At 34.1% G+C, this 26,489-nt stretch overlaps 4 protein-coding genes across 30 annotated transcripts; 2 read left to right on the forward strand and 2 right to left on the reverse strand.

Annotated features, from left to right (window-relative positions):
• Nucleotides 1-661: 661 nt before the first annotated feature.
• LOC104763314 (pre-mRNA-splicing factor cwc22-like) lies at nucleotides 662-3,059 on the forward strand. The gene is made up of 5 exons (XM_087499469.1): nucleotides 662-1,444; nucleotides 1,555-1,658; nucleotides 1,764-1,965; nucleotides 1,996-2,462; nucleotides 2,599-3,059. Exons 1-5 carry the CDS (start codon nucleotides 769-771, stop codon nucleotides 2,926-2,928), a joined length of 1,779 nt encoding a protein of 592 aa, XP_087355595.1. The 5' UTR covers nucleotides 662-768; the 3' UTR covers nucleotides 2,929-3,059.
• Nucleotides 3,060-3,086: 27 nt separating this feature from the next.
• Nucleotides 3,087-7,309, reverse strand: LOC104760986 (putative ion channel POLLUX). 27 transcript variants are annotated; one of them, XR_015588993.1, is made up of 12 exons: nucleotides 6,817-7,309; nucleotides 6,627-6,695; nucleotides 5,946-6,548; nucleotides 5,677-5,859; nucleotides 5,533-5,592; nucleotides 5,238-5,441; nucleotides 4,898-5,143; nucleotides 4,583-4,681; nucleotides 4,280-4,474; nucleotides 4,083-4,159; nucleotides 3,639-3,977; nucleotides 3,087-3,541 (listed from the first exon to the last, which is right to left on the reverse strand). XR_015588993.1 is itself a non-coding variant. In XM_010483996.2 (12 exons), exons 1-12 carry the CDS (start codon nucleotides 7,102-7,104, stop codon nucleotides 3,323-3,325), a joined length of 2,526 nt encoding a protein of 841 aa, XP_010482298.1. In that variant the 5' UTR covers nucleotides 7,105-7,304; the 3' UTR covers nucleotides 3,087-3,322. The 27 variants fall into 27 exon arrangements, 8 of the variants coding, with proteins under 8 accessions (XP_010482298.1, XP_087355591.1, XP_087355593.1 ...); XR_002036396.2 differs by having other exon boundaries at nucleotides 3,639-3,905; nucleotides 6,817-7,306; XR_015588990.1 differs by having other exon boundaries at nucleotides 4,083-4,175; nucleotides 6,817-7,302.
• A 3,146-nt stretch (nucleotides 7,310-10,455) lies between these two features.
• On the forward strand, nucleotides 10,456-14,710 carry LOC104760987 (pyridoxine/pyridoxamine 5'-phosphate oxidase 1, chloroplastic). Its single transcript, XM_010483997.3, has 13 exons — nucleotides 10,456-11,004; nucleotides 11,107-11,145; nucleotides 11,518-11,685; nucleotides 11,767-11,872; nucleotides 12,067-12,233; nucleotides 12,329-12,571; nucleotides 12,841-12,929; nucleotides 13,365-13,415; nucleotides 13,508-13,598; nucleotides 13,777-13,881; nucleotides 13,975-14,045; nucleotides 14,143-14,238; nucleotides 14,410-14,710. The coding sequence occupies exons 1-13, from the start codon at nucleotides 10,684-10,686 to the stop codon at nucleotides 14,474-14,476; spliced, it is 1,614 nt and encodes a 537-aa protein (XP_010482299.2). The 5' UTR covers nucleotides 10,456-10,683; the 3' UTR covers nucleotides 14,477-14,710.
• A 349-nt stretch (nucleotides 14,711-15,059) lies between these two features.
• LOC147922878 (uncharacterized) lies at nucleotides 15,060-15,458 on the reverse strand. The gene has a single exon (XM_087497824.1). The coding sequence runs from the start codon at nucleotides 15,456-15,458 to the stop codon at nucleotides 15,060-15,062; it is 399 nt and encodes a 132-aa protein (XP_087353950.1).
• Between the last annotated feature and the right edge of the window lie 11,031 nt (nucleotides 15,459-26,489).

Consider the following 26,489-nt stretch of genomic DNA (forward strand, 5'->3'; position numbering starts at 1 on the left):
TACTATATTTTTCGCTTATTTTGACACTAAAAATATCTTAACTGTTTTAGTTTAATAATTTTGTATCATAAATAAATTTAGATAATATAAAGAAAACGAAAGTGTATACATTAAGAGAAAAGGTAAGAATGAGAGAGTTTTTACTTTCATAGAGAAAAAGTGTATTTCGAACCAATATATTTATATTTATAATACAAAATAGAGATAATTATTACTATAAACTGTAATGAAAATGGGCTCCATATCAACTTCAATATACATATGTTTTTTATAATTTTGTAACATAAAATAATTTTTTTTTGGTATGAAGCTGTAATATATTGTTTTGCCCAATAAAATTGGATGAAAAGGATTTTGATTATTTTGAGCTTCTTGCCCTAAAACACCACTAACTAAGTTTCTGCTTTAAATGTATAAATATTATAATATAATAATATACTTTAAATATATTAAATGTGACAAAACAGAATTGTATTTAAAAAGTTGAGTTCCCTAAATAAAACTGTTAATCTTTTTGGATGTATATCTGCAATTGCAATACTAATAAATAAAATAAAAGAATAATTAACTTTTTAGAGCCAAAAAAACATCGTATTGTGTACTCAAAAGGCCAAAACATAAACCCAAATCGAAAGATTTATTTTCTCAGATCATCTTATCACGGTTGCTCGCCCGATTTCAGATCTTTTAGCGATTGTTCAGATCGCTGGATAGGCTACAGGATTTGTCTCTCGTTATCGTCGAGAAAGGTTCTTACTTTTAATATCCATGGGTAGGCGATCGAGAATGGAAACAGAACACGTTGTTGGTAGGGTTAGGGTTTCTGATGATCACGAGAACCGTAAGAGCTCGCGACGTGATCTTGATATCATTGGTGGAGGAGATAAGACTGGTGGAGTTTATATTCCTCCCTTCAAGCTAGGGCGCATGATGCGTGATGTGAAAGACAAGAGCAGCGTCGAGTACCAACGTCTCACATGGGATGCTCTTCGTAAAAGCATCAACGGACTCGTGAACAAGGTTAACGCAAGCAACATCAAGAACGTGATCCCTGAACTCTTTTCTGAGAATCTCATCAGAGGCAGGGGACTCTTCTGCCGTTCTTGTATCAAGTCTCAGATGGCATCACCTGGCTTCACTGACGTATTTGCAGCTTTAGTCGCTGTTATCAACTCCAAGTTCCCTCAAGTTGCGTTACTTTTACTGAAAAGGGTAGTTTTGCAGCTTAAGAGAGCGTATACGCGTAACGACAAGCCTCAGTTGCTTGCTGCTGTTAAATTCATAGCTCACCTAGTAAACCAACAAGTCGCTGAGTGGATTATTGCACTTGAATTACTCACTGTACTTCTTGAAGACCCTACTGATGAAAGTGTCGAGGTGGCTGTTGCGTTCGTGACCGAGTGTGGCGCGTTTCTGCAAGACGTTACACCAAACGGAGTGAATGGTCAGCATTATAATTAAATCATCAAAATGTAATGTTGAAAATTTGGTTGTATCTCTCTCACCTGCTTTTATTTGCGTTTCTAAGCTGTTACAATTTGTTAAACAATACAGGGATTTTTGATCGGTTTCGTGGTATACTGCATGAGGGAGACATTGATAAGAGAGTTCAGTACTTGATTGAAGATCTCTTTGTTACTAGGAAACAGAAATTTCAGGTACGTAGACACATTAACTTTGGAATCTGATATATATTATTATAGTATATGCTTTTGTTGTTAGGACACGATAATAATTTGTGTGAATGGTTTTACTCTCTGCAGGGACATCCGGCGGTTCGTCCGGAGCTAGATCTAGTGGAAGAAAAATATTCACACGATGTCTCTCTTGATCAAGAAAGCGATCCTGAAACTGGTCTTGATGTTTTCAGTCCTGATCCTGACTTTGTTGACAAGGAAGAAAAATACGAGGCGCTGAAGAAAGAGTTACTCGGCGAGGAGTCTGATGATGAAGATGGCTCTGATGGTAGTAAAGAAGGTAACAATGAGTAGAAAGATGATGAATCTGATGAAGAAGAAGAAATGAGAATAAGAGACGAGACAGAGACTAATCTTGTTAATCTAAGGAGGACAATTTACTTGACCATTATGTCTAGCGTTGATTTTGAGGAAGCAGGACACAAGTTACTTAGCATTAAGCTTGAACCAGGACAAGAGGTTGAACTATGCATAATGCTCTTGGAATGTTGCTCTCAGGAGAGAACTTATCTTCGGTACTACGGTTTGTTGGGCCAGCGTTTATGTATGATCAACAGGATCCATCAAGCGAATTTTGAGAAGTGCTTTGTTCAGCAGTATGCCATGAGTCACCGTCTTGAGACAAACAAGTTACATAACGTGGCTACGTTTTTTGCTCATTTACTTGGCACAGATGCTCTCCCTTGGCATGTTCTTGCTTACATTAGGTTAACCGAAGAGGACACAACTTCCTCATCTCGTATCTTCACTAAGATCCTTTTCCTGGTAACTTTATATTATCCTCAACATGAAACTTTCATTTTACCATTTCAGAGCTGTCTAATATGAACCTATGAATATTACTGCTGTTTTTTTTAAAGATTCTTGTGCTGATTTGATTACAATTTTGTGTTGATTGCAGAAACTGTCAGACGACTTGGGGATTAAGGAACTTAATGAGAGGCTTCAGGATTCAGCAATGCAGGAATCATTTGAATCTATCTTCCCTAAAGATAATCCAAAGAACACGAGGTTTGCGATCAACTTCTTTACCGCCATTGGTCTTGGAGGCATCACAGAGAATCTCAGAGAGTATCTGAAGAACATGCCACGCCTCATCATGCAAAAGCAGAAGCAAGTTGCGGAGTCACAATCAGGATCTGACAGTTCTGGTTCCGAGTCAGACTCATCATCTTCTTCTAGTTCAGATGAAAGCGACGGAGGGAAGAGGAAACGAAGAAGAAGAGCTTGAGACTGTTTTGTTTGTTATCCCCACCAAAATTCTTAAATCTTCAAAATGGTTGTTTTGTTTTGGTTATTCAATTTGAATTTTCATGACAAAACTCAATTGAGCAACCACCTTGTTCTGTTCTTGCATATCAAAAAAATGTCTAGTTGGTGCTTTTCATGTGGTAGAACTAAAACAAGATACATATTTTTATTGAAGAGTGAGTGTTTTGGTCGTCTACTGTACAAATAATTGTCTCTGCTTAGTAGTGACTAAATAAATTGTGGTCTTGAATGATTCTTGCTTCTTCTAAGAATATAGTCAGCAGGCCAAGTTGCGGAAAAATTGGGGACTCAACTTTACCATAATCTTCTTGGGGTGTTCAAATGGTCAGAGAGATCATCTACGGTTTTGTAAGTTACTGACTTGAGGCGATGACTACAAAAACATCATCAAGAGTCCATTTTGTAAGCTTGGATTTATCAGTAGGATTGATCACAGCTTGGTCCATCCCCGCAAGGCGATAACCGATTATGATTTCATGTCGTTGACGTGCCCTTCTCATTATATCATAAAAGCAAACCTCTTCTTGGTCATATATGTAAAACTCTGCAGGTCTTATGCACAATTCATTACCCTGCAACAACAACAACAGAAATGACTATACTCATCAGCACAAACTGACATAATCTACATTCTAAAAAAAAGCAAAGTAAGTTCCTTTTCTTATGTACCTTTTCCGCGAAAAGCTCTTTCAAAACACGGTTTATTTGTTTATCCTCTGCGACCATCGCAAGAGCCATACTAACTAACTCATTTGATAGTACGTAATCACTGATCCTGGAAACAGATACAAGGTTCTTGGTTCTTGAATCAAGAATTTCACTTATCACAATCGATTTATCTGAAGCTTGCTGCATTTTACGGATCCAACAACAATTAGGGAATCCAGATATCCGTAAAGCACTTGTCTTTGCATCTTTGTAGGGAAGTCTTTTCGACTGTTGATTAAATATAGAAAATAGTAGCTCCAATTAGTAGTCGTATATGTGTTATCTTCTAAAGAAACATGCCTGCATAAAGATTTTAATATGCTAAAAACCAAAACAACAAACTGAACTGGTACATAATAGAAGGAATCAACTGAATATATACTAGAAACGACATAGGACATGTACCTGTATATCCCGAATAAGGAGAAGTGTGGCAAGAGATCGAGAGTCTGAATGAACAATAGAGTTCTCTAGTGACTGTTCTGCAAGAATTAAGATCTGCAATTTGATTTGGTAATCATGAAGATGGTGGGAAAGTGGCATATCTATTCTCACAAGTTACATCAACCAGAAAGAGGAGTAAGAAATGCAAGAAAACTTACGGAATCAAAAGTTTCTAGAGGGAGACTCTCTAAATGACGCCTGACTCCTGCATTTCCCTGCCTATGCACAAGTTTTATATTCACCAATTTGGATATGTTTAGTCCAGCATCTGTCAACTTTTTCTCTCTTTCTTGATCTGGAACCTCATTAAACATCCATAACTCAGATCCAGGCGCAAGCAGAGCTTCTAGCACCTATAGGATTAACAAACCCCATAACTAGTTAACACAAGGTTTGCGTGAAACAATAACTACTACTTATTTAGGCTATAGTTCACCTCTCTATTTTGATATATCATGTACCTTGATCATATCATCAATGTCACGGCGCCATCCACAAAATAGTATTTTCTCTGGATATTTTGGAGGATCCTGCATTTTAGGAAAATGACACATCCGCACCTACAATATGAATATGGTTCTATGTAAACGATGAACCAATAATAACAGGGATATTTGAAATCATGTAGGCATAATATGGTAGCTAGCTACTGCCCAAAGCATATGATATAGTAAAAAGATTCAAGGTCTCCAAGCATTGTACTAGTACAATATGATATGGTACTAGAACTATGCAAATGATGTATGCATAAGTTACATAAAGTGAAGCAAGCATACCTCCGGAAGTGGACCAGGAGCGTAAGTGTCATCATCCTCGGCTATAACAAGTATCTCATCTCCTGCTTCAAGAACATAGTTGTCACTAGGATTCAAAACTATCTTCCCATCCGCTGCAACCTTAACTCCGCAGGGAATCGCATTGGGAAATGAAATGAGGACATCTTCAAAACGGTAACCATCAAGCTGAGGCCACTTCTTTATGTAGAATTCGGCGTTCTCAAAGCCTAAGATATCCTCCCATATCTGACAATAGAAAGAAGGAACAAACTAAGGGAGAGTTAAAAGCATAAGAATACATATAGACTTACCTCACTTAGTTAACTTGAAAGTGACTAACCTGCGCAAGGCCAGGTTGAAGAGCACATTGTATCATTAGACGTCCAATCACATCATGCGCTACAACTGTTTCAATGCGTTCTCCACCAACAAGCTTCACCAATGGCTCGTTATCTAGATCACACATTTCAACCACAACATGACCCTTCCAACCCTCCTTTACTCCTGTAAGACTGAGTACAACCCTTAAGGCACGTGCATCGCTCTGTTTAAAAATATATCCGAAAGTGATTAATACTTCAAAAGAAACACAGTAACACCATAGAATAGACAGTGATACATAACAATAAACAAACCTGATCTGCGTTTTCATCAGATCCTAGTACAATGATAGCACGCGCATTTGAAACTGACACCTATCAGTAGATCAAAGGTTTTCACTGTCAGAAGCTTCACCACCAGCCAAGACTTATGCAATTTTTAAGCTTTAGAAACTTGACCTTCTTCAAATCAGCGAGTATAAGTGCACTGCCACTTCTACATATAACCGACGTTCCCATTAAATCAAATTCAAATTTGGCAATATCAGTCTCCATCTCTTCCTTGTCTCGCTCTGCTAGCACCACCACAACACCTCCACCAATGCTTTTATTTGCTATAGCCAACTGCTTCAAGAGAGAACCCTACACACAAAAAAAATTTCTCTGTTTCTAAACTATATATAGCCAAAGGCAACACGTAAACGCAAAATATATTATAAAAGGCATACCAATTTATCACTCCATCCAAGAATCAGTATATGATTGCTTTCAAGAACTTCACTTTTCCCTTTTCTTAGAGAATCTACCATCTTGGAGATAGAATCTGAAATAAGTCCAAGCATTGTAGCAAATATCAACATCCCTCCTGCACTTATAGCCACTGAGACTATTCTCGCTCCAACACCAACTCTATCAGCGTGGCTTCCTGAATCCGCCACAAAAGTCCACGACAGCCAAAGAGCTTCATCGACTCCACAGTCGCTAACTGCATACAATGCTAAGCCACCATACACTATAAGAACCACTGTCGCGAACAGAAGAGCGAGCAGCTTAGCGTATGGATATACTGAAAAACACACATCCAATGAATAAGCTAATCTTTTCTTCAAAGGAACCTCTTCTTTCTTCTGATCTGTTCGTCTAAGTAGATTCTTGATATGAGAGAGATCGTCAAGATACATGTACAACAAAAACGGTAAAACAAAGGTAATAACCACACTGAATAAAACAACAGCTCTAGAATTAGTTCCCTCCATGTGTAGAATCCCATTGTTGTCACTTCCTAGAACTCTGCTACTGTTACATCTTGTTAGAAGGATAAAGTTCTCTGCCTGTGACAAGAAAACTTATCATTATATCATTTGAAATATTGGTTCTTTGACCTTGTAATCAGAAAAGATTAAACATACCTCAAGTCTTGAAACTTTAGCACGAAGAAACATGACATAAGTAAAAGAAAACGAACAACTGAACTTGAGCTGCAAGAATAGTAAAGTAAAACAGAACATTTAGATCAATGGATACAACAACGCTAAAAAGACAAGAACCAAGATATGAACAAAGAGACAAAAAAGCTCGGAAAACATATAATAAACATACGAAATGAGTGAGTGAGAAATGAGTCCACAACCGAGTTATCCTTTGACTCGGGGATTGACTCGGCAGCGCCACTGGTTTCTCCTCGGAATTGAGACCTGCCGTGAAGTTACTAGAATCACCTTCGTGGTCACGGCGGAGATCAGAGGAGAAGGAGTCGTCGTCGTTTTCGTCATATCTGAAGGTGGGAATCACAGGAGTAGTAAATCTCCGATACGAGTGCGTCGGTAACGTTTTGGATCTTTGGAACAGAGAGGTTCTCGTTCTTCTAGGGGTATGATTCGGATGCATCGATTTGAGCGAAAGTAAAATTAAAACAAAAGGGAGAAAGAGAGAGAGATCAGTCACGATGATTGAGATTAGCCATGGAAGAGAGATGGATCTATAGAGAGAGAGAGCTTCTTCTTCAGACCAACACTGTTTTAGCTCCCTCTCTTTTGTTACAGTTTTTGAATAAACAAATGAAAAAGAAACAAAAAAAGTAAATGGAGGGACAGGTTTTTTTTTTTTTTTTTACAAAGAAAGCTTTTTAATACCCAATTTAGGAAGTGCCATTAAATTTATTCATTATTTTAGATGAAAATGACGGGATTCTTATGAATTTTGCTTTTTTTTCACTCAAATATTATGAATATGTCATTTTTACTAAAATTTTATAAATTTGCCATTTTTTATTTTTTTAAAAAAATATGTGTTTTTATAATTTTTTTACGTTGAAATACATACTTCATATCAAATACTAAACTATAAGAAAAAGATAACTAAGAAAACCCAAACATAATGTGTTAAATTATGTTTTAAAATCTTAAAAAAAGGCAAATCTAAAAATTTTAAGGTTAAATGGCAAAAACTATAAATGCCATTGACAAAATCCTTATCTAGTAATTAACTCTGAAAATGACCTATGTCTTTCAACTTTACTCAATTTGTATGAAAATAATTATATTAAAAATCCAACATTAAATTAATATGTAGTAGATTTCTTATTTAAGATCGTAATTTTTTTTAGTTTGTTCTTATTTTTTAAAAAATACTAACATTGTGAATTTTTTATAATAAGAAATACTTTTGCGTTTTTGTAAGAATTTAAATAAAAATAAAATCTATGTTATTTTACATTCTATATTCTAATTGGTAAGCTTTAAGTGTTTGTTATAATGTCACATTGGTTTTTTAGTTTTAAAATAAAATCATCTCACTATTTTAAATAAAAGTGATTTGAATTGGTAAGCTTTAAGTGAAGATAAATTTGTATATTTTTGTATCTAATGAAATAAAACTATATGTGAAGAAGTTGATGTGTTCATTTATTTGAGAAAATGAAAGGAAAAATGGTCATTTCATACTCGTACACCCATCAAAAGTGTGAATTCCCTCTTGTACAAACAAGAGTGCTAATTTAGACTTGTACCCTAGTAAAATTCAAATTTCATACATGTACTTATAAAATTGAGCCAATTTCAAAGTCCACGTTAACAGATTTAAGTCAACCGTTAGAGATGCTGACTCAGAATCCACATGTGTATTGACGTGCCATCAAAATCGCAAAAACGACGTCATTTTGTTATGTTTTCTTCCCAAAAATTTGTTGAAAATCCACACTCCGGTGATTCAAACTCGCAATCTCCCACTTGTTTAGCATATGACGTAACCAGTTGATCCCACAATAATACTCGGTAGTATCATACAAAGTTCAGAAATCAACACATTGTGGGTCGAACCCGCGTTCTCAAACATTATCAGCGTAGGACGTAACCAATTGATCACAAAATAATACTCAATAGTATCATAAAAATATACTGTTATAAACCTTAAAAAGATCTAAGTCTCAATTAAATAAAATGTCATCGTTTTAAACTTTTTCAACTTTTTCTAACAAACAAAGCACCATCAACACTATTTTTAACTTTTTCTAATTTTCCATAATTAAATCAATTTAATTAGACTAACTAAAATTTACTAAAATAATATCATATAAATATATACAAGTGTGACAGACTACTAGAGATGATATCTATTATAAATTCAATACCAAAAAAAATGACTTCAAGTTGATTAATTTTATTTGTATGTATTTCAAAAGAAAAATTGCAATGGTTCATTAATAGTTTTTGCCAATCAATGACCAACAAACAAATGACAATTACCAAAAAAATATATATATAAAATAATAATGTGCACCATCACAAAAGTATCTCATTAGTATGTTAGGAAATGAAAATCCAAGATTTGGACCATCTAATAGAACTATAGAAGTTGATCATATATTCTAAAATCAAGGGAAACTCCACATTGACTTCTTTATTCGATTAAGATTTTACCACACCTATATTATTTCCAAAATATATATTAATTTACAAAAATGTATCAACAAAAAAAAGGAATTTAATCTACATAGTATCAATTTAACATAAATTAAACTTACAAGAATTAAAATAGATGAAAACAATACAATTTTAATGATTTTATCTTGAGAATTCGATAATGTTTGAAATTTGATAATCAACTTTTTTTGGCTAAATCTTTGAGTTGTTCGTTGTTATAATCTTTAAAGATAAATAGTGTCATATTTATCTACGTTAATTTCTTTGTACTTATGTTACACATGAGTTAATAAGTAAAGTGAAGTTCTTGAAAGCAATCATATTATACTACGTTTTTTTCTTTGTACTTGTTATGAATAAAAGTTACAGAAACTATTCCATTTTAAATTATAGCTACATTTTAATTTTTATTTATTTATTATATCTTGTAATCAACTTGTATTTGAGATGAAAATAAACTGCATGTGTCTTAAAAAAAATTACTCAGATTGTATAAAATACTAGATTATGACCCTCGGTGTACCGCGGACCAAGTTTTTTTTTAATTTTTTTTTATTAATATACTATTTTAATACGAATTTTGTTAATGTACTATTTTATTAATTTTAGTGATTTAGTATATAATTCTAGGTATACCGCACAACAATTTTTGTTTAATATAATTTTAATTAAATCAGTTTGATTCAACATATTTTATATTGGTGTTGTTAAAATAGTAAAATAAGGATTTAACCCGTATTAAAATATCATATTAATGATATATATATTTTTAATATTATCAATTCAATCATGTAATTTCTTATAACCCGTCATTTAATATAACTCGTTTGTGTTATTTTGAAAATTCAATACGTTTAAATATTCATAATATTAAACTTTTTATTAAGTTTAGGTATACCAGTTATAAATTATAAACTTCTTAAAATTCTATAATTTACTATATACAGTAAATTTACTATATATGTATGTTGAACACACACTTTTTATATTAATTGAGTAATATATGCTCGTTTAAAAAAATACAAATCACAATATATACAGGAAAAAATACACATTTTATTAACTTTATGTATTATATGATGATTCACTACATTTAATTTTAAAAAAAAATGATAGGAGAATAAATTTTAATTCTATATTAATTATAGAATAATATATATATGGATATTTAAAAATATTTTAATTCTGTTTGGTCATAAAGATAGTAGAGAGAATTAACTAAACTTGTTTAGATATGAATATAAGCATTAAATAGCATTAAATGCAAAAACTTTTCAAAAAAATATTTTTAATCAAAAATTGCTGCAAAAATACTAGTATAGATGAATAAATTATAAAATCCAAACATAAACTATTATTATGTATATGATATATTCAACAACATACTACATTTCAGATCAGCACAAACTTTAGAAACTCATGAAAGATTTAACAAACTCACATGTAACCATGAGTTAGATTGAACCCATATAGGCCGGCCATTAAAGTGGCTTATTCTAAAGAGTTTGGTTTAGGTCCAAATTGGTTTTGTTGCGTTGGCTACTAAATGAGGAATGTGATGCGTAGAGCAATGACGTTCACCTTCCTCCTCCTCCAATCACCACCGCCACTCCCAATTTCTCCTTCTCCTCCTCTATTCTCTCTCTCCTCTTCTGCTGCTCTTTTATCATCATCAACCCAGCGCTTCTTCAATCCGAGCCAGGGCTCTCGTCTACGCTCCGCTTCGTTACGGGCTTTGTGTACCAAATCCATCGTACCAAACATGCAGGATTCAGGATCACCACTCTCTTATCTTACTCAGCGAGAAGCTGCTGAGATTGATGAGACCTTGATGGGTCCTCTTGGTTTCTCCGTTGATCAGCTCATGGTTCTCCATTTCTCTCTCTCTCCCGGACTCCCCCCCCCCCAGTTTTTGTAGCTTATTTTGCTACCTGATCGTTACTTGATTTTGCTCATCTTCTTATTGCAGGAATTGGCTGGTCTTAGCGTCGCTGCTTCAATTGCTGAGGTTATTCTTTTTTTTTGCCTACCAACCACTTTTAGATTTAGACACCTGCTCAATTCTCATAATGTGTTTGTTTCGATAGTCCTGTGAGGAGTTTCATTAGTACGTTTCTCAATGTAAAGCTCAAAGCTTTTACCTTTGAACCGATTAACATCCAAAGCTCTCTCTCTCTCTCTCTCTCTCTTTCTCTGTCTCTCTCTCTCTCTCTCTTTCTCTCTCTTCCTTGGATGAGACTCACAAGTCTATAACTTTAGTGAAATAAGTTTGACTTTATTGTCCTAATTGAACCTAAACTTGAGTATCACAGTTCATCCTAGCATTACAAGCTTTGTTCTTGCTATGTACATCGGATTTGAGGTGTGCAATGTTTTCCAGGTTTATAAACCGGAAGAATATAGTCGGGTTCTAGCAATCTGTGGTCCTGGAAACAATGGTGGTGATGGTCTGGTGGCGGCAAGGCATCTTCACCACTTTGGATACAAACCGTCTATCTGTTATCCTAAACGTACAGCCAAGTCACTTTATGCTGGACTGGTCACTCAGGTTTGTAACAAGTGCTTAGTTTATGATATCTGTTAGCTGTTACGTTTCCATACTGCCTGCTGAAATTGTCTGTTTTTGTAGTTGGAGTCACTCTCAGTCCCTTTCGTCTCCGTTGATGATCTGCCGGAAGACTTGTCAAAGGACTTCGATGTTATTGTAGATGCAATGTTTGGGTTTTCATTTCATGGTAACTGTTCTTTTACCTACCTTGTTAGAATTCTTCAAAAGCATGATACGACTAAAAGAAAGTGAACTCATCGAAATTTTGAACAACAGGATTTGGAATTAATGTCTTGAATATTTCACTTATGCACCTATACTCATTTGCATGATTGCATCATGTTTCAACTGCTATTTGGAGTCAATATTTTGCACATGTAGGTGCTCCAAGGCTTCCTTTCGATGATCTCATCCGGAGATTGATGTCCTTGCAAAACTATGAGCAGACGCTCCAAAAACACCCAGTCATCGTCTCTGTAGATATTCCCTCTGGCTGGCACGTTGAAGAAGGAGACCATGAAGGTGGAGGAATTAAACCTGATATGTTGGTATGCCTTAGACGAAATGTTTGCACTACTCATTTGTTACTATCATGTTATGTATAAGTAAAACTTTATTAATTGAATCTTTTTACTCTATTTAGGTGTCTTTGACTGCCCCAAAATTATGTGCGAAGAGATTTTGTGGCCCTCATCACTTTTTAGGTGGGAGATTTGTACCACCTTCTGTTTCAGAAAAGTATAAGCTCGAGCTTCCTAGTTACCCTGGGACATCGATGTGTGTTAGAATTGGTAGACCTCCGAAAGTTGACATATCTGCTATGAGAGTGAACTATGTGTCTCCAGAATTGCTTGAGGAGCAGGTTGAAACTGATCCTACGGTACAGGTATGAATTCATTTCTCTGTCTTTGCTTATCTGTATTGTTCACCAATCACGGGTAACGAATGAGTAGAAACTTAAATAAGATGTAAAGCGTTTTTGTTGCACCCATGTCAATTTGTTATCTGATGTAATAATACTCTTTTCAGTTTTGGTCATTTCTTAATGGCTTTTCAATAACTCGTTCTGCTAGACCACTCACTGCTTAGTTATTGTGGTTTCTTATTAGAGATAAGGCATCCTTTTTTCTAATACAGGTCTTTCTTCTTTTGCAGTTTCGTAAATGGTTTGATGAGGCAGTTGCGGCTGGATTGAGAGAAACAAATGCTATGGCTTTGTGCACAGCGAACAAAGACAAAAGACCGTAAGTATGCTGATATTCCAGGAGATTCGACTCCGTGAAACAATATGCTGATGAACATGATTCAAAAGCTTTTCTATGTCCATATCTCTTACATGTTATCTAGCATAACTGTATTAGGAAAGTGGAACTTTATAGAGCTTTCTGCAATAGGATGAGATGGACTCAGCTGTTGTTTCTTTGAACTAATTGTTGTCTGATATACAGCCTGTGATACAAAAAAAAAAGTGTACCTTAGGTTTCTATTTTGCTGCAGAATTTGCAGATTTCACTCTTTTTGAAGTGGTCGTAAGTATGTATGTTTAGTGTCTCATCTTGATCATGTGCGAACTCAGTAGTCTCAGTTAATGCTTGAGTACAACTTAAGCTATATCAACAGAAATTTGCCTGTCTACATTCTGTTTCATATCTTTTCTGATTAGCCTGATTATGCTACAGATCATCAAGAATGGTTTTACTAAAAGGATTTGATGAGAATGGATTTGTCTGGTTAGTACATTCTCTTCCTTTTTCTGCTTATATTTGGGTATGAAGATCTCTGTGTGCAACATGGTGTTACTTGCTTAAATTGTACAATGCAGGTTCACTAACTACGAAAGTAAAAAGGGTTCTGAACTATCAGAAAATCCTTGTGCCGCGCTTCTTTTCTACTGGGAAAGTTTGAATCGGCAGGTGGGTGTTTTTATCTTCCTTCACCTCCCCGTATGTTTTTAGCTGGTCCTTTGCACATCCGTATATGAGGTGCACTGTACACTTCTACAAAGAGTTGGTCCACCACTGATTCACTAAAATTAGTAACTTGGTCGATTAATATATTTTAGCAGTACTGATATCCACTGTACCTTTCCAGGTAAGGATTGAAGGACCAGTGGAGAGAATACCCGAGTCAGAATCCGAGAATTACTTTCATAGTCGTCCTAGAGGAAGTCAGATCGGAGCTATTGTTAGCAAACAGGTGCCTTGTGTCTGTTGCAGTTACCAAAAGATTTTCATATGATGTTAAGATTTTGTTTTGGGTTCTTACCCTTCTTCTTTTGGTGTCCATCAGAGTTCTGTTGTACCTGGCAGGCATGTTCTATACGACGAGTATCAAGAACTGACGAAAAAATATTCAGATGGGTGAGTTCTAGAATAATTTGAATCTTAAAAGAACTCATTTTGATTCGATGTTCTGGATTGATGATTACAGAGACATGACTTTGTTTTTGGCTTGCAGAAGTGTGATACCAAAGCCGAAAAACTGGGGAGGATTCAGACTTAAACCAAACCTTTTCGAGTTTTGGCAGGGACAGCCATCTCGTTTGCATGACAGGTACCTCCTATCTTGTTTCTAAAGCGGGTTTCTGTAGCAACAGGGGTCTAGATTTTCAGAAATAGCTTGAAATTGAGATGCATGAAGAGGATTATGATCTCTTAATTAGGCGTAGAACACAAAAAAGTTTCCATGGTCAATGTTGTGTTAACATATGAATGTCGAAAACAGGCTGCAGTATTCTCTGCAAGACGTAAACGGGGATCCTGCGTGGAAAGTTCATAGATTGGCTCCATGACTTCAACTCGTTACTTCCTCCCTCTAGAAGAAGATGGCTGTTTGGGTTTCATATCAACCATGCAATGATAACAAAGATGAAATATATAGCTGTATAGGGGTTTACTTCCAGAAATGTCACTTGAATATATAGATGTGGTTTTCCAACTTAGCACTTAATAATGTGATTTATTTATGCTCTTCTGCTTGACAACCAAACAAAATTTGCTAAGCTGAATAAATATTCTGCAATTAATAGTGAGTGTCACACACCTTTGAATTAATTTAAGTTCAAAACATCATTATACTTGTATTGCTATCAGAAAATAGTCAAGATACTGATAGAAGAAAGTACGCAAACTTTATTACTATCAAATTCCGATACACCGTCTATAACGGAATGAGCCACCGGCACATCACCGGATCATCAACTCAACTCCTGAGCAACACATACGTCGCTAACAATAACAAACAATGCATAAAAATCTAAAACAAACTATTTTGAGTTTATATATTCGTTCTCGATCCTTCTGCACGTGCTTCTTCAAGTCGCACATGTTGATTCCTCTCCTTTCTTTCTCCTTGGATACACATAATGGAGCTTATCAATACCCCCCCCCCCCCCCTTCGAAACAAAGCTTGTCCTCAAGCGCTACACCAGGAAACTGTCTCTGCATTTCTTTAGCGTTTTCCCAAGTGTTCTCATGATCCGGAAGTCCTCTCCAATGCACCAAAACTTCCAAAACCCCATCATCATTATATCGAGTCTCCAACAAGCTCTCTGGTTCGACAAGCAACTCACTCACTTCATTAAACATATCAGGTAAAGGCATAACCTGCTTCTTATCTCCCAAGACCTTCTTTATCTGAGACACATGGAAAACCGGGTGTATCTTGGATCCATCAGGCAGCTTCAAGCGATATGCTGCTTTACCAATACGCTCCATAACTTCATAAGGCCCGAAGTATTTAGCCGCCAACTTCTGACAAGCTCTCTTGGCCATCGACTGCTATCTGTAAGGATTTAACTTCAGAAAAATCCAACTACCCACCTCATGTTCCACATCTCTTCTGTGTTTATCTGCATTGTTCTTCATAAGCTGTTGTGCATGAGTCAAATGACCTTTTATCTGAGTCAACATAGGGTCTCGTTCCTTTAACATCGTTTCCAACTCCGAGACTTTAGTCGAATGCTCCTCAAAACGCAAAAGTGCTGGAGGATCACGACCATATAGCACCCTAAAAGGAGTTGTCTTCAGAGATGTATGATAGGAAGTATTGTACCATAACTCGGCCCAAGAGAGAAACTGATGCCATGTCTTAGGATGTGCTGATGCAAAGCAACGAAGGTAGGTTTCGAGACACCTATTGAGTACCTCTGTTTGGCCGTCAGTTTGAGGGTGGAAGGCAGTGTTATACTTCAATTTAGTTCCTGCGAGCTTAAAACATTCTTTCCAGAACGCACTCAAAAATGTATTGCCTCTATCAGAAATTATGGAAGCTGGATAACCATGCAACTTGACCACTTCAGAAATGAATGCTCTCGCCACACCCGATGTCGTGAATGGATGTTTAAGGCCGATAAAATGACCGTATTTGCTTAATCGATCAACTATCACCAAGATAACGTTTCTCCCATCATATGTTGGCAAGCCTTCCACAAAATCCATCGTAATGTCTTCCCAAACATGTTGAGGCACAGGTAACGGTTGAAGCAGACCTGCTGGAGACAGGGTAGAGTACTTGTGCCTTTGACAAACATCACATTCGGCGACAAAACGTTGAACATCTTTCATCATGCCCTCCCAATGAAACGACTGTTGTATGCGTTTGACCGTTTTACGAACTCCAGAATGACCTCCCATAACGCTATTGTGGTATTCCTCCAGAATCAATGGGATAAACTTGGAAGATTTAGGAATAACCAGTCTGTTCTTACGCCATAATCTGCCTTCTCATACCATCAATTTCTTTTGAGTACCTTGGTCTTGTAAGCAAGTTTGAACCAAAGCTTGAATTTGCTCATCATTCTCAATTTCCTCATAGATATCTTGCAACTGAATGACTGTAGGGACTGTGAAGGCCATTAACATGTGAGACTGTAACATGCCTTCTGTTTGTACCATCCGTGATAACCCATCCGCTGCTTTGTTTTCTACTCCAGGCTTGTATATTATGTCAAAATCGTAATTCAACAGTTTCACCAACCACTTCTGATAATCCATTGTTACTTCTCGTTGATCCAAGAGAAACTTAAGACTCTTCTGATCAGTGTGAACCATAAAGTGTCTGCCAAACAAGTAATGTTTCCATTTCTGAATGGACAGCACAATAGCCATTAAGTCACGTTCATACACCGGTTTGAGCTGTTCTTTAGCTGACAGTCTATGGCTAAAGTAAGCAATAGAATGCTTCTTCTGCATGAGCACTGCTCCCAAGCCGAATCCTGAAGCATCAACTTCTACTACAAACACTTCTTCAAAATCTGGAAGAGACAAGACTGGGGCCATATACATGGCTTTCTTTAGCTGATCAAAAGCCATTTGTGCATCAACAGACCACTCAAAGCTGTCTTTTCGCAGCATATCAGTCAACGGTCTTGCCAAAACACCATAGCCCTTAATAAACCTTCGATAGTATCCAGTAAGTCCCAAAAATCCTCTCAACTCCTTCACTGATTTGGGTGTGGGCCATTGTGTCATAGCTTGGGTTTTTGCTGGATCAGTCGACACCCCCTTATTCGAAATGATGTGTCCCAGATACTCCACTTGTAGTTGACCAAAGAAGCATTTCTTCTTATTAGCAAACAGGTGATTAGCTTCGAGAATCCGCATAACCACCAACAAATGTTCAAGATGTTGTTCCATACTGGTACTATATATAAAAATATCATCAAAAAATACCAATATGAACTTCCGAAGGTATGGTCGGAATAATGCATTCATCAAAGCTTGAAAAGTGGCTGGGGCATTTGTTAGCCCAAAAGGCATAACCAAAAATTCATAGTGGTCATCATGTGTCATGAAAGCTGTTTTAGGTACATCTTCTTCCTTCATTCTTATTTGGTGATATCCTGCTCGTAAATCTAGTTTTGAGAAGATCACAGCCCCATTAAGCTCATCAAAAAACTGATCAATCATCGGTATACGGAACTTATCAGGAACTGTTACACGATTAAGTGCCCTATAGTCCACACAGAACCTCCAATTGTTATCTTTTTTTTTTCACTAATAACACTGGGCTTGAAAACGGACTCTGACTTGGTCGTATTATGCCCGACTTCAACATCTCCTTAACCGTCTACTCCATGATCTCCTTCTGCGCATGAGGATATCTATAAGGTCTCAAACTGATTGCGGTGTTCCCTGCCAAGAGATTAATAGCATGTTCTCGACCTCTGATAGGTGGTAATATTGTGGGGACCTCGAACACTTTGTCAAACTTGGAAAGTACTGACTGTATTCGTATATCAGTAGGTTGAGGAGTAGATTGACTCGATTGTATGTTACACAGTTCCATCTGAACTCCTTTCTTACTGAAATTAACCCCACAAGACAGCGACTTCAATGATCTTTTCGACAAGTATAGATCAGGTTCACCCTTTAACGTAACCATCTGACCGTTATGCACAAATGACATTTCATGCTTTTGCCAATTTACTTGACAATCTCCCAATGTTTCCAACCAATATATCCCCAAAATAATATCAATCGGACCAAGTTCCAACACCACAAAGTCTGTGGTGAATTCCAGGTTTTGAGCAGAGAATGTCACCCATTCACAAACTCCTATACCCTGAACCGTAATGCCTAATCCCAACAATACTGACAAATTTGGATCCTCTTTGCATTTAAGTTTCAACTTCTACACTGCTGCTGGGGAGATAAAGTTATGTGTAGCCCCACCGTCTAACATTATCACCACTCCCTTTTTACCCATAGATCCTCTCACCTTTGTAGTGTTTGTTGATGATAAGCCTCGAAATGAATTGAATGATAAGGACATACATTCACCCACCGGTTCTGCTGTTTCGTGAGTATCATCATTCCTTTCTAATACCTCGGCTTCATAACCATTGAACACTGTGAGAATTCTGAGCTCTTTGTTGGACACTTATGTTCACTAGACCAAGGTCCATCACACTTAAAGCAAATGCCTTTTTTCCTCTTCTCGTCCAATTCTTCCTTGGTATGGTGCTTACGCGGTCGTTGTTCTCCCTTCACAACACGCTTATCATTTGTATAAGCAGAATCCATGGTTACGGTCTTCATCTTCCAAGTGTTGTTGTGTTGGTTGTTGTTATAAAAAACACCCTGTGGATCTTTATTTTATTTATTGGATAACATTTGTTCCTTCTGAACTACTCTTCTTATGATACTCGTCTCCATTGCTCTGGCTTCTGCTATCATCTCTGGCAAATCTCTTGGTTTTTGCATATGCACCAACTCCTGCATTTCCAAGTTTAAGCGATTGAGAAATATCCCTTCCAACTTCTGATCATCTAAACCTGTCACTTGTGAAGATAAGTCTTCAAAACGTTGGACATAATCGGCTATATAACCCGTCTGTTTGATACAAAAGAGACTTTGGCTCGGTCCTCTTAGCTTCAAGTTCCCGAAACATAGTAACAAACTCTTCTTGAACTGGTCCCAATTTTCAAACTCTCTTATGTTCACTTCCCAGTTCTACCAACTTAAAGCTTCACGACGCAAACTCACAGCTACCAAGGCTAGTTTCTCTGCATCAGAATAGCCACCAGATCTTAAGAACCTCTCCACTGTTGCAATCCATCCGTAAGTACCTTCACCGTCAAACACGGCCATCTCTACATTTCTGAGAAGGTTTTCTCTTATCCCAGGCCTAACATCACTACGGCAAGGTTCCAAGAAAGAGCATGGTACCTGGTTGGTATGATCTTGCGATCCCGATGTTGTTACCTGACTCGTCCCCCCGACCTCATGTACCGAAGATTTCCCAGGGAGATTGCTTAATCAAAAAATCCAATCGCTGCTTAATCTCTGCGAATTGCTGATCGTGCGTATCGATTCTTGAATCCAATCACGACTCCACACGACGCACCATCGATGCCATATCCGTCAATCGCTTGTAACACTCCATTGCCAACGCTTCAACTTGCTCCGCCGTCGCGGACTCCTTAATCGGCGTTAACGCTTGATCCATCACCATGTTAATTTCGCAATTTGATCAATTTCGCGAAAAAATCTCCAATCGAGAACCCAGACTTCGCGATAGCTCCGATCTAGATCACAAACGCATCAATTGATAGAAGAAAGTACGCAAACTTTATTACTATCGAGCTCCGATACATCGTCTATAACGGAATGAGTCACCGATATATCACCGGATCATCAACTCAACTCCTGAGCAACACATGCGTCGCTAACAATAACAAACAATGCATAAAAATCTAAAACAAACTATTTTGAGTTTATATATTCGTTCTCGATCTTTCTGCACTTGCTTTTTCGAGTCGCACGTGTTGATTCCTCTCCTTTCTTTCTCCTTGTATACACATAATGGAGCTTATCAGATACATACCTGCTTTTATGAATAAATCTTGTGCAACAAAACAATCTCATATAGCTGGACCACTAGAATATTTTTAAACACACGACACTCTTATGTATAAACCTGCGCAGTACACAAACCATTAAAGTACCTAATACTTAGTAAATTGGTAGTAGCTAACTTCACGATTCAGAAGTTAATGTAGAAGGAGACATATTAATATGCAAGGACAAATGCATGTAACCAACTAATTAAGCCAATGTCTCATTTCATTTATTTATTAATATAAATAATATTTGGAGGGAGAGGGAGTGGAGATGGGAGATACGACGAATGGTGACCGTAGGATGGGAAACAAAGTGATATAAAGGATGAAATGATGGGAGTTATTAAAAACAGTAGAGTTAAGTGGTTTAATGAGTAGGTAAGATGATCACATCAATCCTAATATATAAGCCCTTTTTTTCTCCAAATTATCTCTTAATCGTACCACTATCATATGTTTTTTTTGTCACCATCCGCTTGCATTATTTCAGTTTGGTTTATGACCTTTAAGAAATATAAATGATGGGTCTCTTGTCAGTTAGAAAATGTAGTCTTTTGGGGACAAAGATGGCTTGTCAACTAAAAGGCAAAAGGAGAGGTCTTCCTTTGGATAAGAACTTCAGCTCATCTCTCTCCACCACCACAAGTTAAGAGTTCCCTCACCCTTTCTACGCATAAGACGTTTAACCCGAACGAAGTCAAAAAAATAGAATTCTATCGGATCGAATCAAATTGATCTTTTTTTTTTGGGGTTAAAAGTAACATTTACTTTTTATTCAAAAGGATATGCACTAGATATCACAATTCAACTCTTTATTTGCAAAAGTGATAGATAGCATAATAGTAAAAAAGTTGGCTTATTTATCGCCTTTATTTTTCATCGACCTGAACCAAACAGATTCTAACAAGAGTGTGTCGTAATCTATACTATTAATTGGAGAGTAGAAATTAAAGATTTAAAAAAAAAAACCATGTCATAGACTCATATATCCATGTTACCAAACATGTCCAGTTGGTTATATAATTAAAAAAAAAATAAACAACATATGGAAATAAAAATTGTTGGTCGAAAATCTAATATTTATGGCAAAAAATCAACAATAATTACGAAATTAATTATAAAGTTAAAATTATCCGATATTTTTGGAAATTGTTTAAAGTTGTTACCATGAAAGAAAAATTATTAAATTTGAAATTGTATATATAATGTAAACATATTTATTTTGGTTAGATTTATTATCTTTTATTTTAGATTTTTTAATTTTCTGAACAAAACAATAATAATTAATTCGTCTTAATACATATTATGGAAAAATATATATATATATATATATATATGAAAACCTTAGTATATCTTTACTATATATTTATACTATTAAAAGGAAAACATTTTTAATTAAGTAGACATAGAGTTAGTGATTATTACATGTAATATCATTAGATTAAGTCTTGAAAACTCGGATCTCGGGTTGACCCGGAATATTTATATTCGGATCGTGTATCATGTGATTAAAAGGATTAATTAAAAATGCATATCAAATCAAATTTTTCAAAAAATGAATTTAATCAGTTTTGTTTGATATATAAGAAAGTTGCAATATAAATAGAACCCATAATCATTCAATATCTTTGGAAGCTGTTTAAAGTTTGCTTTCATAATAATCAAAGAACTAGGTGATACCCCGTGCTACAGCACGAGATTATATATTTTGTTAGTTACTTTTTTGTAATTTGTATTTTTGTAATATAGTTTTTTATTTTGACTTATTGTCTTCGTTTATGTTTATTTGTATATTTGGGGTTATACAGTAAATTGGAAATCATAATAGAGTATGTAGTTTGTAAAATGTAGCTTTTCACGGAAACAGATACACCGCAATATTGGATAGTAGTTTTGTAAGATAATAGACACTCCACAATATCGGATAGTAGCTAGTTTTGTAAAAGGATAGACACGCCGCAATATCGGATAGTAATTTTGTAAGAGGATGAGTTTTTCTTTATTTTGGTTTATTTAATTGTATTAAGTTGATTTTTTGTTTCCGTAAATATCTCACAATATAAAAGCAAATCAAATAAGTTTACATATATATACAGTTTCGTATTTAATCTATTGATTATTTTGGAAGCAACAAAGTCACAATCCATAAGTATTAAAGATTTCTCATTATTATGAATATTCGTAAAAATTATAGGGATTAAGTATATAAGTAGTTAATATTTGATATTATTGATGATAGTAGTTAATATTTGATATTATTGAAGCCATTAAATATTCAGATACAAGTTTCCTTATTTATAGGGATTATACCTCTGTTTGGCGACAATAATAATTATTCTTGAACCAAAGAACATACATGATCCGAATATTATAAACCTGGAGTACAAACAGATCCGCGAGTTTTATTTCTTCGATTTTCGGGTTAAAGATGATCCAAGTCCCAACCTGGTCATAATTAAGTGGTCGAGCAAGGGATATAATGGTCATTTAGATAAATCGTAACCATAAGTTAATTTAATGAAATTAAGTGATTCTCTAATCATTTTTAATGAAAAACGTATAAAACAAAGTCATGGTCCAATTTGAGTCTAGTGAGTACTTCTGCTTTAATAGTATAGATTAAAATCAAAATTATATATATATATATATATCTATGTAAACATATTTGATTTGGTTTTATATTGTGATAGATATTTACAAAAATAACAAATCTGTTTAATACAGTTAGATAAAAACATATAATCATTTAATTTCTATTTTGCAATATTTCCTTAACAATATTTATATAATTAATCATGATTAATATAGATGGAAAAAAATAAAAATCTAAATTTTATATATGTAAACAAAGTTAACTGACTATATATACTATTAATTGATGGGCACACTTAGGAATAGAACAGAAAAAAACAAAAAAACGAGTATACCATATAATGCCTCCAGAAGAAAAAAAATTGCAAAACAAACAAAAAAAAGCGAAAGGGCAATTTAGTATGTATCCATTGCCTTGACACACGGATCCTGGATGACCCGGGTTTATCATATTCGGATCCTAAAAATTCAAAACCTCTTAATCATGATTAATTTTCATATGAACGATATTAAAGTTAAACTCTGAGCCAAACATATAGAACACTCTAAGTTTGCGAATAATATGGGACAAAAAAAATATTCTTTAAACTAATTTTAGGTAATTTATATTTAAATTTGATTTTCGTAATTGTATAATATACCATATCTACTAACAATATCAATCCCCTAATATTCTCTCTTAATTCTAATGCAAGTTTTTGAAAAAATCAAAGAAAATGGATACGATTTAATAAAACGAATCTTTCAATATCTGTCGTTAAAGGCTATATGCAATTAACAAGTGAACTACTCTTAAATGTGCACCTAAAGTTACGATAGTTTATATATTTACCTTTTGGATTTGATTTTATTTGATCATATATTAATAGTTATTTCCGAAAATAACAATCCAATTTAATATAATTCAATAAAAACAAATCATCAATTATTTTTTATTTTCAAAAACTTGCATAACAAAATCATACGAATTTGACCAAAAAAAAAGATCATACTAACTAATTATGGTTAGTATTAGATGGAAGATTTATTTAAAAAATATTGATTGTTACCAAAAAAATTTAAAAATAGTTATAATATTTGTCAAATATAATCTAAATAAAATATTTAGTACATTCAAATATAGCATATTTTGCGAATAAATTTTTGATTTTAGATTCTTCGTTATCTCGAAAGTATTTTGTGATTTGAATGCAATGCATTAGCTCACAATTTCTAAACATCTAAATTCTACTATAAATATAGTAGTGGAAATGAATATTCACTATTCACCAAACCATTCAACCATTTTCTTTACTACTATAGCATTCTAAAAACAAAATTTTCTCCAAGATTGTGTTGTTCATTTTGTCTATATAATTATTATATTTTTCAATTTATATTTATTTGTTGATAATGGCTAATGTTTATGTGCAGTCATACAAACGACACCAAAGCATACCTGAATCGTCATGGTCTTGAGTCGAAATTTTTATGGGTGGGTTATGGAGGTAAGCTACTTTTAAACAGTGACTCTTATTATCCAATAATATTTGGGAAAAATGTCAAAAAAATCCTCAATTTTCAAATTGTGGCAAAAAAAAACATCAACTTATGAAATGTCATTTAAATCACCAAGTTTTTGTTGATTTTTTTTTAAAATAGCTAACTTTCGTTGATTAGGTCATTTAAGGCACAACGTTAAATTTTTGAGCCCAGCAAGAATCGAACTCCCTACCTTTGAAACTCAAAACAAGCTCTCTACCATTGAGCCACAATTATATTTCTATATATTTTTACAAACAGAAATATATTTATACGTAAGCAATCCGTTATATGTAATGCATCTATAATATATATGTTATCATATCATTAATTTATATATATATATATATATATACATATATATATATATATGTATATATTTATATTAACGTTTTAGAATATAATAGATATAAAATATAAAGATCAAAAACTAATATAAATTTTATCTTTGCTATATTTTTATTTATTATTAAATACTAAATAAAATATATAATTTATAGTGTGCATATATTTAAATTAATATCTTATTCATCAGGATAAAGAGTGTAAATTTTAAATATGGCTTTTTGCATATATATACCAAAGAAGACATATTGATCATACATTTTATTTGGTATTTGTAAAATATTTAGTTTTTAATCTTTATATTATATATATATATATATATATATTATACACTAAAATTTAATATATATATATATAAAGAGTAATGATATAATAACATATATTTTATAAATACATTACATAAATATAACATTATTTTGTGTTTTGCCATTTTTAATCGATTGTCTATATATATATATATATATATATATACATGTCTGATTGGTATAATATTAGAATGTTATTGTGGCTCAATGGTAGAGAGCTTGTTTTGAGTTTCAAAGGTTGGCAGTTTGATTCTTGCTGGACTTAAATTATTTTTGTCTTATTCTTCTAATGAAACGATGGCGTTTAAGGTTTAACGGAAATTCTGACGGAAGTTAACTCCGTCATTGTTGTGTAACTGAAAATTTAACGTCGTGCCTTAAATGGCCTAGTCAACGAAAGTTAGCTATTTTTTTAAAAAGTAACAAAAACTTGGTGATTTAAATGACATTTCATAAATTTATGCTTTTTTTGACCACAATTTGAAAGTTCGGGATTTTTTTGACATTTTTCTCAATAATATTTATTATGTTATATGTACTCTCTCTCAAGTGTTATAAATTGATTTTTAATATTTCAGATGAAAGATGATCTCTTCAGCCCAAATTCATTGAACCAATCTATTGAATATAGGGTACAATCCTTTAATATTTGAAATATTAACGATTTAGTTCGTTCTTTCGTTCCCCGGCAACGGTGTCATTTTGTTTTTCATAATGCTCAAAAAAATTATTTTTAACGATTTGGTGTTAATATATTAAAATATTGAATGGAAAAAAAAACATGGAATGAATGAGAATCTACTTTGATTTCATCTTCACACAATGAATGTAAGTAGAATTATTTTCTTGCTCTCATTAAATTATAACTTTAGTTTTGAGATTTAACCTTAATGTAATTCTTCTTTGTAGTTGTGAAGATACCAGCTGTACAAGCAAGTGTGGTCATGGCAAGAAGAACTGAGGGTACATATATATAATATATCACTCTATTTTATGGTTCATGTTTCGTGTTTAGTAATATATCATACTATTCTATGTAGACAAATTCTAATAATTTTTTTTTGTCACATTTTCTAATAAAATTATGCTTTACAGGTATCAAAGGAAATCATCGGCTTAATCACTTTAGCTTAAGAAATAATAATCTTCAATGACATTACAATTTAGAGCTATAATCATCCCATGGCAACTTACTTCTGCTCATCGATCAAACATATAGCCCAAAGGTGTACCTTTTGATTTTTAATCAAATCATATAAACAAAGAGGTCTTGACTTTTGAGATAACAGTAAATAATCTAAAATTTTGGGTAGGTATATTCCTTTCTCAAAGTTTCACTAATTTGGATAATAGTTTGACTATAGGACATCTGATGATCTATTTTGTGACGGATTTTTGAGTTTTTTGAGTATTTTTAAAAATATTTAGATAATTCTACATAATTATTTTATTTATCTGGATAATTTTCATTCATTTAGTAAAATTAAAATTTATAAACCAGAAATACGGGTATCTAAACCTATCATAATAATATAGTAAAAAATATAATTATTTTTAAGAAAATGGTTATGGGACGAAATTTTGTGACGCATACAAGACAAGACGAGTATACTATCCCAAATTATATATATATCTAGATTAAATACGTAAAATAATGAAATTGAAACTGAATCCAAATTTGATTTAACACTCCTAAA

Source organism: Camelina sativa, chromosome 18 (assembly GCF_030686135.1).
Source record: "Camelina sativa cultivar CO46 ecotype springtype chromosome 18, ASM3068613v1".
NCBI lineage: Eukaryota > Viridiplantae > Streptophyta > Magnoliopsida > Brassicales > Brassicaceae > Camelina > Camelina sativa.

Coding starts and splice junctions, on each gene's coding strand:
- LOC147922878 (XM_087497824.1), bottom strand. CDS start 15,458: ATGGCCAAGAGAGCTTGTCAGAAGTTGGCGGCTAAATACTTCGGGCCT.
- LOC104763314 (XM_087499469.1), top strand. CDS start 769: ATGGGTAGGCGATCGAGAATGGAAACAGAACACGTTGTTGGTAGGGTT. Junction 1,659..1,763: donor CTAGGAAACAGAAATTTCAG/GTACGTAGACAC, acceptor TACTCTCTGCAG/GGACATCCGGCGGTTCGTCC. Junction 2,463..2,598: donor TCACTAAGATCCTTTTCCTG/GTAACTTTATAT, acceptor TGTTGATTGCAG/AAACTGTCAGACGACTTGGG.
- LOC104760987 (XM_010483997.3), top strand. CDS start 10,684: ATGAGGAATGTGATGCGTAGAGCAATGACGTTCACCTTCCTCCTCCTC. Junction 12,234..12,328: donor GAATTAAACCTGATATGTTG/GTATGCCTTAGA, acceptor TACTCTATTTAG/GTGTCTTTGACTGCCCCAAA. Junction 14,239..14,409: donor CCATCTCGTTTGCATGACAG/GTACCTCCTATC, acceptor TGTCGAAAACAG/GCTGCAGTATTCTCTGCAAG.
- LOC104760986 (XM_087499467.1), bottom strand. CDS start 7,104: ATGCATCCGAATCATACCCCTAGAAGAACGAGAACCTCTCTGTTCCAA. Junction 6,696..6,816: donor ATTTCTCACTCACTCATTTC/GTATGTTTATTA, acceptor CTATTCTTGCAG/CTCAAGTTCAGTTGTTCGTT. Junction 6,549..6,626: donor CTAAAGTTTCAAGACTTGAG/GTATGTTTAATC, acceptor TTCTTGTCACAG/GCAGAGAACTTTATCCTTCT.